The following is a 14,797-nucleotide window of genomic DNA, read 5'->3' as shown; positions in this document are numbered from 1 at the left end:
ACACAGGTTTTAATTTTCTTTTCTTTTCTTTTACGTCGCGATAATTTCTTCATGACACCTGCTACATATTCCTGTGGATTATAAACACATTTGTAAAGTATTCGTTTCGTATACTTCATAATTTGATGTTTTACAGGCGTAAAGTTTTTATCGAAAAAGATGTCGGTAATTAGAAAACTATGTTCTCTAAACTAATATTACACTGTGTATGTACGAGGCCGTGCCTGTTCCGACATATCTTTAACTTCTTTTCTTCATGTCTTAACTAATAATTTCTTCCTCGATGTGTAACCTCTAGACCGTGAAACGAGGTCTTAAGTTTTTATTTTAACCATGGCTAATAATTCTTGAACATGAAGCTTTTACCAAAGTAAAAATTTGTTAATAACTGCGAATAGATACAGTTCCAATTTCCTTTTTACAGTTTTGAATACGAACATATAGCATAATTTTACAATTTAGCGTACCGAGCCTAGTTTGTTGTGAAACTTTCACAAAACCTATCGTACGATCTAAAGGAATTAGATGATTAAATTAATTCGCTCGCGTATGCGGTATGGAAAGAAACGCACGTTCAATTTTTCTACCTAACCTCTAACTGTACATAAAAAGAGTTAATGCGCAATAAATGAAAAAGGTCAATGGAAGAGTGACACTATCATGAATATTATGAATAACCCTAAGCATGCTATAGTAGTCTTACAAAAGACTTATTTACACTTACTATTCGAATATTCAAATATTTATTCTCTCCTTTCAAAAGTAAATACTATATATCGGTCTCTCTGCCCATACTTGTCACAAAGCTATAGAAAAAACATGGCGCGATATGTTTCACAACATTCTTTTTATTGTATTTAAACAGTAAGAAAAGAATGAAAGACTAAAGACAAAAAATTTATAGAAATTAAATTTGGAAATTCCCATAAAATAATGAACTACAATACAATCGATTATCATGGCACGAAAATATTGCATCCTTGGTTATAATTGTATACTCTATACAATATTTCTTCGTATTTATTTATTTCTATCCATTTTTCAACTTAGAGAAAGGTTTTCTTAGAAATTACAGAAATTATATAACTTATAATCGTATAACAGTCATAGACACATTGTATACACCTGACAAACAAACGAATTTGCCTTAACCAAGACCGATTATAAAACAATTACAACCAACAAAGATGTCGTTAACAAAAGACTGTCATGAAAAATGGGTACGCACTTACGTTAAAGATTCACTGATTACACCGAAATGACAAAACTCGTTGCTAAATTAGGTGCGTGAACGTCAAGATCGAAATCGTTGAAAAGCTGGGAAACGAAAGAGAGGGCAACGTACGTTCGGTGCATGGTCTTCTTCTAAAGCCATTCTCCAAGTAGAAAATCGTGGATGCGGACGTGTACACGAAATAAACACATAATAACAGGTATACGGTAAAGTGCGTGTGTACGTAGGTTAGGCACGAAAGTACGAAAGTAGGTACATCGTGGACGATATCATACGGCGCTATCGGGGGATCGAGGCGTTCGGGCGATCTCGGCTTCTGCCGATGTCTCACGAAGTGGGCCGAAAGCAAAGCGCGCGGCAGACGGTCTTCGCGCGCCGAGCTATCTGGTTGGCACTCACGTCGAGTCGGGCACTTACATTCGAATTGACGTCGCACGTCTCTCGTTCTTGCCTCGTTTTATCCTCGTGATTCACACTGACGGCGCTCGCGCCAGTTTTGTCGCCGAGTTTTGTGTACCGTCCGGTTGGAACGCGCCGTTTAAATCACCGACAGTTCGTTTTCTCAAAGGAAGTTAGACAGTGCTTTTTTTTGTGATGTGCATGGAATTGACGAGCCACTTCAAGATGACGATCGTCTGGGTCTGCCTCATCGGCCTGTTGTGTTCTACGGCTGTTAAAGGTGCGACAATATCTGTACTTTCTTTCTGTATCTCTTCGGTTTTACGTAATTTCGTGAGATTGTAATTGCACGTCGCAACTATCGGGGCAATATCATAGTGACGTATGTGTAACGGTTTTTTCTGCGACGACAGCGCACGATTCTCGCCGCCATTCCTTTCAATCGATCTATCGAACGGTTTGAAATCTCGTGTTAAAATGGCGTGCAAAAGGCGGGGATAATTCTTGTAGAAAGTATCGTGTTCACGTGGAGCGTACTACAAAATGTACGAAATCGTACGATCAAACGTAGTAATTTTACGTCGTTATTACGGTAAGAAGTAAACAAAATCGATCGCGTTTCAAACTACTTCACAGAAAGGTCGTATAGCCAACGACAAAATATTATGATCAATGGGTGAATGTTGTGTAACGTTAACGATACCTCTATTGATCACGAGCGAAACCGTTCCTTGTTGAAATCATGGTCGGATTAGTCACCAAGACAGACTGGTGTCAGACTGACATTTGGTTTCATTGCATCGCCGTACTGATGTGATTAAACGAATTATAGCTGGTCTGTAATGGTGAATTATTGCTGAGAAAGTTGCAAAAGTAACGTCTAAGCGTTCGTTGGCTCCTTTGCTCGGCTTAGTTGACCGGCACGATAATTTGTACGATCATTGTTAAGGTCAACCGATGGTCACCGAGATCACGGCCGTATTAATAGTAAAATAAGCGTGAATGAAATCGGTATCGGGTTATTGAAATACGTAGCTTAGAAAGTCGAAAGTTATCGGGGTTCTCGTTCAAACGTTCTCCATGAAAGGTTGGAAAACGGGCAACATAGTCATCTTTCTTGTAACTTCGACACATTCATAACTGATAGCTTATCTCGGAATTATTTTCTAGAATAGATACGGAACGATTGTACTCTTTGGAAATAGAGGGAAGAGATTGGGAAATTGGAGATTCGAAGAAATTATTGAGCACTTATCTGAAAGGGGAGAATGTTCCGTATGAATTATTCTAGCGCGATAATGGAAGATTTATCATTGACGATATGCCACATTACACAACCGTAATCTTCTTATAATAATAATATCTATTTTGTTATTTTACCTGTTTGAATGTTTTTATTATTACTTATAGAACTGACGTTTTCGTATCCGTATAATCAGGAATTATGGTACGGTGTTGTAACTAGTGGTTTGTAGCGTAGATATTTTCTGTATTTTCTATTATGTATCTGCTGTGATTTACAAAGCGCTTCGACGTTCCTTTTCAGTTTTCGTAACCTTGACGCTCGTTGCTATTTACTTTTCCATCCGTTCGTGCTCATTCAACTGTGATCGATACACGATAACTGCGTATAAAATATTCGCTTTGCAATCATCATGGTTGAAATTTTTTATTGTCCTCATTAAATATACGTGACGTAATCGCAACGAGTTTACCATGCTCTGAATCATTATAACGTCCAATGATCTCGAAACTGTGGAAACCGGTTATACGGTTTCGACTTTCGATACGTATCGTACAACGGGCTAAATTCGCAGAGGGAATTTCGATGTAAACTTTTCAATGGAAACTTTTGTTACTACGAAGAAGCTTGTTATCCTGGTTAGGATGCTGCGACGTTCAGGGTTAGGACATTTTCCCTTGATGGTTTATAAATTTTGTAGTGGTCGGATGGTATCTTGTTTGAATTCGATTACCATGCAAAATAGACCACCCTCGTCCGCTTTTCCCGCGGTTATATTATTTTTCTCGATGTCAGTATAAAGTAAAACGAAACAGATACTTTCCCTGGAAGTAGGTATAAAACGCAGCGAGAGTCTGGTATTTATCGATCTAGGGTTATGAATAACGCCCGGTATCAAGCACAACACCAGCTTTTGTTGTACATGGTAACAGAACGACTCGAATAGAAGTAACTGTTTATTGCCGATTGAGTTCTTGCGATAGTTCTTGCTTATATATAGAATTCAAGGATATCGGTACGGTTATGATAACGTACTTAGTAATTATGGACAATTTTTCATTCAGTAATACCTTTATTCCGGCATTACTTTTTCTTTCTTCTCTCTTTCTCCGAAATTTCGCGTAGGTTTGCCGTTTTGAAGCCCCAGATTAAATCAAATAGTTGATAAAGTTAATAAAACGAGAGAAAAGTGGAAGAGGTGGAGAAACTTGTGTACTAATTAATACACTGTTATATCATAATTACTCTCTATAAACTTTATTACCGGTAAGAGCAGAAAACACGGGACGAAAGTTTCGTGTGATGAAGATGAAGTATTTGTTTAATACATCCGGTCACCACGACAACGATAGAGACGTGCTTGCCTGACAAAGAGCTTCCTCGCGACAGCCCTCGTAGAACAAAAACCGATCGAAAATTAACTACCTGACGCGTGGAAAGTCAAGGTGAAAATTATCGTCGGAGAATTACAATCTTGGCCACGTGCATGGCATCGTGGAACGCGTCGAGGGATACGCCTCGTATACACGGAAAGTTTAAGGTTACATTTACACGAAATGCCTTTCCCTCTATGCGACGCGAACTTAACTCGTGCTTACCTTGAGCTGTAAAGAAAGGTCGATGCAAATGATGTAATTGAAAATGCTAAAGATAGTTTCCCGCTCCTACAACGCTGCTCATATGAGATTCATATCTCGTAGAATCTCGGCTCATACATACAATCGATCTTGTTTCCTTTATTTTCCGATACCAGCTTTTCATATTCGAGTTAGACATTTTTTGCATAAAACGCTGATCTTTAAGAAATCTCGCATCGTAGCTAAATATCTGGTAATGTGAAATTCTTGAAGTCGCAAATGCCAGCTTGCGAAATATTCCTTCTGCGTTTTTTTATCGCGATTCATCTGCAACACGACCACATCCTCTCGCCAGAAGAATGCACCTCGATTCTAAAGATTCGGTGAGTCAACGTTGATCGATGAGTACGAGTCATCGGTCCAAGGATAAGGTCCGGAGCATTTGTCTTTTACGCCGAACACGATACTGCCACACATTCAATGCGAATATACGGACTATACATATATATACAGGTCGTTTCAGGTTCTAGATAATCCAGTTTCGTAGCCCACGCATACCAATAGTAGACATAGTTAATGCACGACCTACAGTCGGTCAGAGACCCCATCAATCCTCCGGATAATTTCGACGAAAATTACCGAGTCAAAGAAGATTTTATCTAGGCAATCGGCCTACAAATTGAACAAGAGATAGAAACGTTACGATGCGTTATTAAGAATACAGCAAGTAGTAAATAAAAGTAGAGTTTCTTAAGAATTCGTGTTCGAATAAAATTGGTATCTATATATTTTTAGTCGAAGTTGCAGTAGTTCAAAAGTAAGGTCATGAATGTATTATCGTACTAATAAATTCAAAAACAACCTTATCTAACATTTTAAAAGTATGATTACTATTGATAAGCTGATAACTTTTCCGGAGCAGCTAAAAAAATGATTCACTAGTGTAACGTATAATCTGCTTTCTGATAACAAAGAATTTATCAGTTTAATTGATACCGTACATATAACTATCCCATTACATAGCGAAATTTATTTCAGAAGAACGTAGGGTGTCGTTCAGAGTAGAGCAAATTGACGACCTAATTATGCTACGTTCCTGATGAAACTAGAGAGACTCTACGTACCACACATTCTTTTATGCTTATAACATATACAGTTTCTGTCACATAGATGTTCAATGCTATTTGATTTTTTACTTTCTACAGATATTTCACTCGTTTATATTCTGTTTCATTTACAAATGGAATACAAAACGATACACAGTATAAAATTTTTAGCGATGATATTACGTTTATTTCTTAATCTTTATGACAGGTTTCTACGAAACAAACACTTTTACTTATGAAAGCGTCATTTTTCATCATTAATTCACGAGTGATTAAGCGAATGACAAAATTTAAATAAGACAGACACTTCATCGTAGAATTAGTGTCAATATGGATAGTAAATAGCAAAGGAAGTACTTAGCGAGCTTACCGATGATTCGCCTACTTCGCGGTAAAATGATTCATTTTATAGACACGTTTGTAGAATCCTGACTTACGTATTACATTCGTAACACGGTAAGTCATTAAATACTTAGCCCATTTAACGACCTTACTTATCATAATCTCGATCATCGATATTCTCGAAACTTAACCGAAAAGCCTCGTTTCTTAACAACTAGTTATCGTTACTTACGAACATTTACATATCTTCCGACTGAAATTAAACAACTCGTTTCATCCATTTCATATCCGTAATAATACCCATAGATTCTTCCATTATTACGGTGTATTTATTTGCATAACCACCAAGCGATGGAACGGTACGTGGATTAACTATGGCTTGCGTAAAGGCACGTAACGTTTCGTCACAAGTACGACCTACTCTAACGGACGTTGACACGGTTCTCTCCTTCGTCGAATCGTTCTCCCTCGGCCAAATGAAACAAAGGACTCACGGGCCAAAGGGACTGCTATGTTACAGACGACCTACGTCGAAGGGTCAAAGCAGCCATAAAGATCCAACGGTCAAAGTCATACAGACCGAAAGTCATTTAGATGCGGCGGAAAGAAGGTGAAACGCCCCGTGAAGAAAAGTTACGTGGCAGGTGCGTTCCTCGTTTATGTGTACGGACGTGCGTGATGTCCAACACACGTTCGCTCGACGTAGGTGCGAGTAGAGAACTATATATACGCCTATGACGACCAACAGGTTCTCCTTGAAACAGGTTTCGGTACCTATTTTCGGCCCTCCTTCGCTGTCTAAACTCCTCAAATTACGTCCAGCCAAGCTACGATCGCTCTTTCTTTCCTGTAATCTTCGGTAGGGTGCACAGGTCCCGCGCGTAATTAAAACGCGTGGATTATGGCATTTTTTTTCTTATGTATTATAACGCCGTTCGTAAGTACTTGCAGTCGGCCGTGGTTGGAAGTTGTTAGTTTCTGGATAATTTAGAGGGAATAGAGAATATAGCTTTCGGAGTATCTTTGTCAAAACGGAGTTAGTTATTAAATTATTTAGTTAGCCAATCGCGAGTGAGAGTACAAAACAGCTAATCGGTTGAAGTTCTTCGATCTGTTGGCAGATTCAGTCGGATTAATTAAGTTTTCGCGATATTTTGACGCAATAAACATGTCTTCAATTGAAGAACGTTGACAGGGTTGCGCACGATTGCACACGCGTGTCTAAATACACGTCGTATTAAAATACATTATTCGAGCGATGGTTGTGTACGGTAGCGTCATAATAAAGGCATTTATATAGTTTGTATGAGTGCGCTGTTCAAGTGATGCATACAAGCGACGTATATGAGCACGTACACGAGTTTCCACGCACCTATGCACGCATATGCATAGCGAGGTGGTCGTGTGCGGGCCTGTGCAGCGTATTTCATACAGTGTGATACGTGGTTGAGCGTTTTCTAAAGCGGTCAGGCCGTTAAGCTGCCACGAAAATACGTAGTGCCGTGTCGGACTGTGTACAGCTACGCATAATTAATGAAAATCGAGATTCAGGGTGATACGCATTAGTTCTGTACACGGTGGCGCTATTACCGTTGCTGGATGAACGTTTATGGTTGACGATTTCAACGTAGATATCGTTTGATTGGAACGAACGAAGACCGTCACTCGGTGGAACGATGATTCACGCGAAAAACACTTGTTCATCGTTGCAGATTTATCGAGCGGTATATTCCATTTAGCTACGAAAACCACAATATTCTAATATAACAAAGAATATCTTAGATTGCAGTAAACCAAAAGTTATTTTCTCTGCTGTGAGTAATATTGTGTAAATCTTGGATACCACGCCTTTAAATGTACGTCATACTTATCGATACATAGTTATACCATGTACCTACTCTGCTTTAATGCAGTAAATGCGCTGTTCCATTATTCACCTACTTTTCAACCGATCGAAGTTAAATTTCAATTCCTGTTGATACGTAGTTCCGTGTACAATACACTTAGTGGACTTTGATTCTCAGGCGATACACCGCTCGTGGGTGGCAAATGGTTAGAACTAACGGAAGCAAATTAGCTGCTTAATCGATTTAAGTTCGTAGTAGTATGGCGGTCAAAGAACACCGGGCTAATTTAACAGCGTCAAACGTTACGCGCGAGCTCTGTTAATCGACGGACATTCGCGAAGGGCTTAATTGTACGTGGCTAAATAGATGAAAGGAGGATATTGACCCGATCCTAAAGAGCACATGGTCACGGAAAGGGACCTCGTAAAGTGCACGCGAACCAAACGATCGCAGTCTCTCGCAACTTTCCCTCCCAATAGTTACGCAATAGAAACCATTGTACGCAGCTCCGTTAGCTGTCTGTTAAGTTCCTCGTTAGACCGATGAAACCTTTCCAAGTTTTACTATTTCCAGGAATTATTTTCGAGAGATCGCTCGACGTAGGTATCGATTTATTTAGTCATTCATTAGTTACAAAACAATGCTTTAACGCGGACGACACGAATCATCAAAATCTTTTACCTTTCCCTCCTTTATATGAGATTAGATCAAGTATTTTATTTTCGATACGTTTTCTATGTAATTAAATAAGCTGTTTCTCTTTTTTCTAAACGATCTAATCACGTCTTAGCTGTCAAATTGTGGATTCCACGAAAGGATATCAAGGCAATTATAACCGCAGTACGGTTTTCGCAATCGTGCCGAGTCGATTTTTCTTGTAGCGAATGCAGTCGCGGACGCGAACCACGACATAGGCAAGTTGCCAAGTTTTCCTTTGATCAGAGATTCGCGCGATATACCGTCTTGATTTTATGAAAGCCCAGCAAATCTTCTCAGTCAACGCTGACTCAGTCGCGATACCCATGCGAATACGCGTGATCATTATCTATATCCGATAATCTCATTAGTGAATTTTGTTCATGCGTACACGTCATTGATTTTTAATCGAATTTCCATCCGATTTCGCGCTTCTTACGCGGCCCAAACGATTATGCTACACATATGTACATAAAACGTTGTACAATTGTTAAAAAAGTAGAGAAAAGGCAAGAGATATATAGTTAGCGGTGTATCGAAGACGATAGCCGATGTTGGTTTGCATTTAATGGTATTTGTTGTAGGTAGTCCGCGTCGAAAATATATATCGGACGAGATAAATATCGGCCGTGCTATCTGAATTGCAAATGTAATTCGAAATCGGCGCTTTCTTTTTACAGCGTGTATGTACCTCGTTTTTCCCATTGATCGCGAGTTCGTTCGTAACGAGTCTTGTTCTGACTTCACATTTTCCGCGATAGCATCGCTTGTTTGAAATGCAATTAAATCAACGTAATCCGCGTGTCGTGTGCATCTACCATCGTTTTGAAAAATGCCGTAATTTGCGAGCAAAGAAGGAAGTGGCTTACACATGCAGATATGAAAAACGTGCGTCGTGTTCCGAAAAAAAATCAACGTCGAACCGCGGGTATGTATCGTTATCTGAACATTGTACGCACGACTTGACAGGGTCTTTTATGCACGTCACTTCTCGAAAATGTGTAGAACGGAGGTATTTACCCAAGTACACGTGCGTGCGTAGTATCATGTACACGTGTTGCGTGTTAGTATAAACCATGTAATTGTTGCGGCTAGCGATAGATTTACCCGTGAATTCACGTGATTCGTGTACAAGACCTCTCTTAGTCTTACGAAAATCCATAGAGGCCACGAGTTCGATCCGAGTTCTCAGCTAATGCTAGAAAATGCGATTTCCGAGCGGCGTCCGTTTATATTGTGTAAATCTGCATGGGGACTCCGTAGGCCCTCGGCGCGTTTATCATCGTGGAATTTATTTTTCTTGGAACCAGGTCGAGGCCTATTGTTCCCTGGAAAACTTTCGAGCTCCGGCAAGCGGCGGCGTCGGCTGGCGCTCGTTGATGAACTGGTCCTCGCTTCGATAGTTTCTGCGTTACGCCCATAGTTTTCAATTGAATCTATTCACGTCAGCAATACCCACGGGTTGCACGAAATCTATTCTATAACCGGAGGAGAAGCAATAAGCAAGGTCGAACCACTGAGCGTATTTCTGACATTATCAACCAACGAAACGTATTGTTTAATTTCTAGTATGGCAATCGTAGTTAATCAAAAGGTCGACCGGTAGGAATGAAAGCAAAAAGGAACAAAGAGGAAGAAACAATTACGCGAGGGTACCCGCAGAGAGCCACTGGCTGTTAATTAATACGACCGAGTAATGGCCGCTAATCGTGTTTAATTCGACGTAGAATGTCAGCGGAATTTGCGTGAGCAATTCGTTCTCGTGTCTTATCCGTTGTAAGAAGTCATGTGAAGAGCCACGCGGTTATTCGAAAGAGAAACACAAGCAAATATTTTTTAGTGACAAGGTTGCGCATATAAGTTACATACCCGGCATGTGGACGGGCTACGTGGACACCTACGTGCTACATACGTAGCCGATAAAGGCAACAGCATGCCTACAGATCACTACACTATTATATTCTTCGGGACTAGACTTCACGGGAATTGGAATCGACCGTACCTCGTATATCAGTATCATTTTTCCGACAGAAAATCGATCAACCGGTTGCCGTTCTACGGGAAATCGCAAAATATGCCTGGCATAATTTAGAAGCTAACATACAGGGGAAGGATTGCCTCTACGGCCTGATACTGAAGTTTCTCTTACTATGATCGAACCTTTCTATTTATTTTGATTGGAGGGGTAAACGCGGAAATATGAATTCACGCACGAATATCGGTTCCACGTAATGGATCCATTCTATATGGAAACACGTGCATTTTTCATTTGATTCGTAATATCGTGTTCGGAATAAGACTGTATATTTTTATTGTTTTATTGCCATACATGTAGATACTGGAAACGTCCGCGCTTAATAGTGCTGACATTGACATACGAGCGATCTCATTAGCAAGTACAAAACGTCGTTGTCTTTCTTAGGCAAGTGGCCTTATTATCGCGACTAGGTGAGGTTCGATTCCGAGGTTTCGGTTCAGCAACCGCATTCCACGAATCGAAGACGGTGATTCTTATCACCTTAGTCGCATCTGATAAATTAGCGCCGTTACGTCGTTAGCCAGCTCTCGGCCGAAAAGCCAGAAAGTTTCTGCCAGTGGAGCGAAAAGAAGGCTGAAAGAAAAGGAGAAGTAGGAAGAACAACGGAGTATTGTCGCTTCTATGTCTGTTGGGACGAGCAAGGTGGATCCCCGTGCCACGCCACGATGAAAGTCGTGACTCGACTCTTTCTTCCACTCTGATACTTCCTCGTTTGGCGCTACGACGAAACCTCAATGAGACTCGGTTTAGAACTTACCATCTTTCTTTTCAAACGGACATAATTGCCTTTTCTTGTTTCGCGATTCAATGCTCTTTCGACATACTTGAACGAATTTCCTTATACTTTCTTTATCGTTATCTTCTGACCGACATTCTACTTATACAATAGAAAGGTACGATCAACGTTTTTATTTTCTTTTATGAAACGTACCGATTCGCGTATGCGACTCAGAGCAGTGAATTTCGTGTTCTTGTCTTAAATAATTCGATCAAAGAAGAACGACGCCAGGCTATTCTAGTTTATATCTATATTTTCTTATCTATGAGTGTGACTTTATATTTCTTAGTTTACTATGAAATACAGCATACTGTATTTCACGGAACAGATAAAATGTCCGCAATCGTCGCACAATCGCCAATTCCGCTAATTGAAACAGCATGGAGCAATTTTTACGATCGTATACGGTGTAATTTACATTTGAGAATTCCTATTTTCGCAAAGTAAGTACACACAAGCGCACTGTGCAATTGCGTTTTCATTCATCTTCGTTATAGAATGCAATTATGCTAATTAATGTCGTTTGTTATTACGTGGCATAGATCATGATTTATAATATCACACGCATTTGTTCCATGACCGAAAAGATATGGTCGTAATTAGCAAAAATCCTGGCAACCGCGAATCAATCGCGATGAATATTAAATTTTGTAATTATCCGAGTACTTTATTATGCAATTAGAAACGGAGGACAACAAAGCAATCAATTGACGATGCGAATATTTGCGAGTATCGCATATTGCATAACTTACAGCTAGAATTTTCCACGCTGTTGATTTCATGTCATGGCAAGTCTCCGCGCGTCGCAACATCTTTGTAATTTCTGTCGGGAGAGACAGCGGGAAAATTGAAACGAAAATTGATCGCGTCGTTCCATTATTCGATGATACTTCTTATTTTTCGTTCTTCGTTCGTGCAAAACTCTCTGCGCGGGTTCGATGTAATTTCTTCGCGAGTCTTCCTATCCTTGATTCGTCGTCGTTTTTCAATTTCTTCTTCGATACAGCAGATCGCATTATTCTCGTTAATCTACGTTTCGCGTGTTGGAATTACGTGCTCGTACATCCAATAATTTCTTACACTTGAAGCGTTTTACAATTTCAACGGTTTTGCGAAGCAATAAAAATTGTTTCTCGATATACAGATGGATTTCCGTATCGTTCCCTTGCCGCTCGAATGCGTTTCTACACCGGATGTGCGTTCCGTGAGCAAAATTACCGACGGCTCGCGCGTTCCATCACGAATCAGTTGTTCCCAAGGTTCATCAAATGTCGATGCTCGTATGCACAACTGTCGGAGCTTAAATATCGTCACGAATTTTCGTTAGAAAAAATGCCTCGCGCGTCTGATATGTATTTTAATAAGTTACGTAATCTCTGTCGTACGAAGAAACGTTCCTTCGATCGCGTAATCCTTCAAACGTCGATTCGAGAAGGGTTTTCGAAGGATAAAGGTAATGGAATCGAGTCGAAAGATGCCGAAGGATGCAGTATAGAAGTATACGCCTATATGTCGATCCGCGATTTCGACTTGCAAAGATAGTCCTTCCTTCTTCAGACGTTAATAAAGTCTTCTGCGTCTCCCCTGTGCGCAAAAGCTGGTGAATTTCCATCCCCCGAGCCATTCTTCTTCCACCAATGTTCATTTCCATCGCTTTGCTTCTCTTCTCTTTCCTCTTGCCTTTCTCTCCACCTTCCTTCCTTCTCTGTTGTTCCGCGTGTCTCTCTCGCTCTCATCGAACCATCCATTGCGATCATAGATCTGCATCGTCGACGGTGGAGACGGTGTGCTGCTCGTAATTACCCCATCGCTAGTGCACTCCAGAGGCCACTAGCCTACCACACTGATCGGACACTTTCACACCGAGACGCACAGGGACACAGGGCAAACCTGAACGTAGGCGACGGTGTCTGTAGTACACATAATGCGGGCCATCTCCTAACGGAGATCTATGAGAGAATCCTGGTCAATTACCTACTCCATTCGAACCGCCGAATCCACCGGCTGGAAGATTTAAGTGGTTGTTGGGGATATCGATGTGTAAGACGGTGGATGAAGTTTAAGCGCACCAACCCGGATGAACGATGCACTGACACTGACAAATGTCGAAATGTTCGAGGTCTGTGCAGTTCGTCGAATCCCCGAGATATGTACGAGGGAGCAATTACGAATTGTCGCCAATCGAAGCAGGAAGGCTAAACCGTTCTCCAACTATCGATCGGTTAATAAGTTCTCTGTTTTATTAGATTCCACTATATCGTACGCCACGTGCACCGTAATCTATTTTATTCGTCATTGATATTCCCGAGACGAGACTCGGAACGGTGCGAACGACCAGAGAGAAATGGCAGGGTCCTTTCCTTTTATTACGGACATTATATCGAGGTCTCCGGCCCACCGATGATATTTGCCCTAAGTTGATCCTAACGAGTAACGGACCCTCGTTTCAGCCTCGATGAAACTAAAGAACGAACAAAGCGACGTAGTAGGAGGGGGCGCACTTTTACCAGTGATCGTTATACTTCCTGGAACCTTCGCGAAGGTACCAGCAAGGAAACCCAGTCGACGAGTTCAAGGCTGCCTATAGAGTTCAACGATCCTTGAAGTAAGGTCCACTCTTTGCGAGGAATCAGACAGTTTGAGATTCATTAACTATTTACGAGAGACAGTACGGCGTCAGGGGAAATATGTAGTGCGTGTTGGGGTTATTAAGTTAACTGTTATTTCTTTCGCATCTACGCGAAGCTACGAGCGATATACCTTTTCAGAATTACCGATGATTCCCTATTATTGTTTCATGGTTTTCTAATGACTTTTGTGTGGAAGTTTCTGTGTGGAAGTTTCTCAGAATGTCTATTGTTAATTGTACCTCGACCCTTAGTGCATCGTAAGTAGGCGCATATAATGGTAGATCTAAGATAATTGACATTCCACGACGCATCCTCGAGAAAAGAGCTTAATTTTGCCGATTGAGATTTTAATTAACGCGACGAATGACTAATCGTCCAAATATGGTATAATTATAATATATCGTGACTCGAAACAGTAAAAGAGAGAGAGAGAGAGAGAGAGAGAGAGAGAGAGAGAGAGAGAAAGTAAAGAGTTTTTATTATGGTCAGCTTGGAAGCTCTACATATAGTACATGGCGTTGTTCGGTAACCAACGTGCTCCAGAGACTTCGGTCCCGAGATACGAAAGGATTCGAAGCGATGTTGCATCGAACGTAACATTGTGTTCTTGCAGCCGTCTCAGTTCGTGTGGGTTTACGTGAATCGGACGTAAAGAGAGAAAGAGAGGGGCAAGAAGAGAAAGAGAGAAGCGGTTGGCCAGGAAAGACCGGTCGAACAGGTTTCTTGGGTCGAGTAGGCGAAAGCCTCTACTCCGTTAGCCTCTTTCTTTGCTCGACACTGGCTGGACTTTCGAGAGAACCTCGGACACCTCCGCTCTCTGTATCCACGAATACTCACTGGGAATCGTCGAGAATATACCGTACAACGTGACTGCGATGTTTACAGCTGACAATAATGAATCCTACCC

General features: G+C 40.9%; 1 protein-coding gene across 7 annotated transcripts in view; it reads left to right on the top strand.

The window, feature by feature from the left end:
- Nucleotides 1-1,577: 1,577 nt before the first annotated feature.
- The window catches only part of LOC126920910 (fasciclin-3), a 344,245-nt gene continuing 331,025 nt past the window's right edge, over nt 1,578-14,797 (top strand). For 5 of the 7 annotated variants that reach the window (XM_050731900.1, XM_050731898.1, XM_050731901.1 and 2 more), the window contains exon 1: nt 1,579-1,913. In XM_050731900.1, coding sequence (XP_050587857.1) covers nt 1,829-1,913 — 85 coding nt within the window. In that variant the 5' untranslated portion in view covers nt 1,579-1,828. Of the gene's footprint in view, nt 1,914-14,797 lie in introns of all 7 variants that reach the window. The other 2 variants (XM_050731902.1, XM_050731904.1) reach the window with 2 other exon arrangements.

This window comes from Bombus affinis, chromosome 10 (assembly GCF_024516045.1).
Source record: "Bombus affinis isolate iyBomAffi1 chromosome 10, iyBomAffi1.2, whole genome shotgun sequence".
NCBI classification, from domain to species: Eukaryota; Metazoa; Arthropoda; class Insecta; order Hymenoptera; family Apidae; genus Bombus; species Bombus affinis.
The sequence above is the reverse complement of the archived record's forward strand: the minus strand, read 5'-3'. Positions and strand labels throughout refer to the sequence as shown.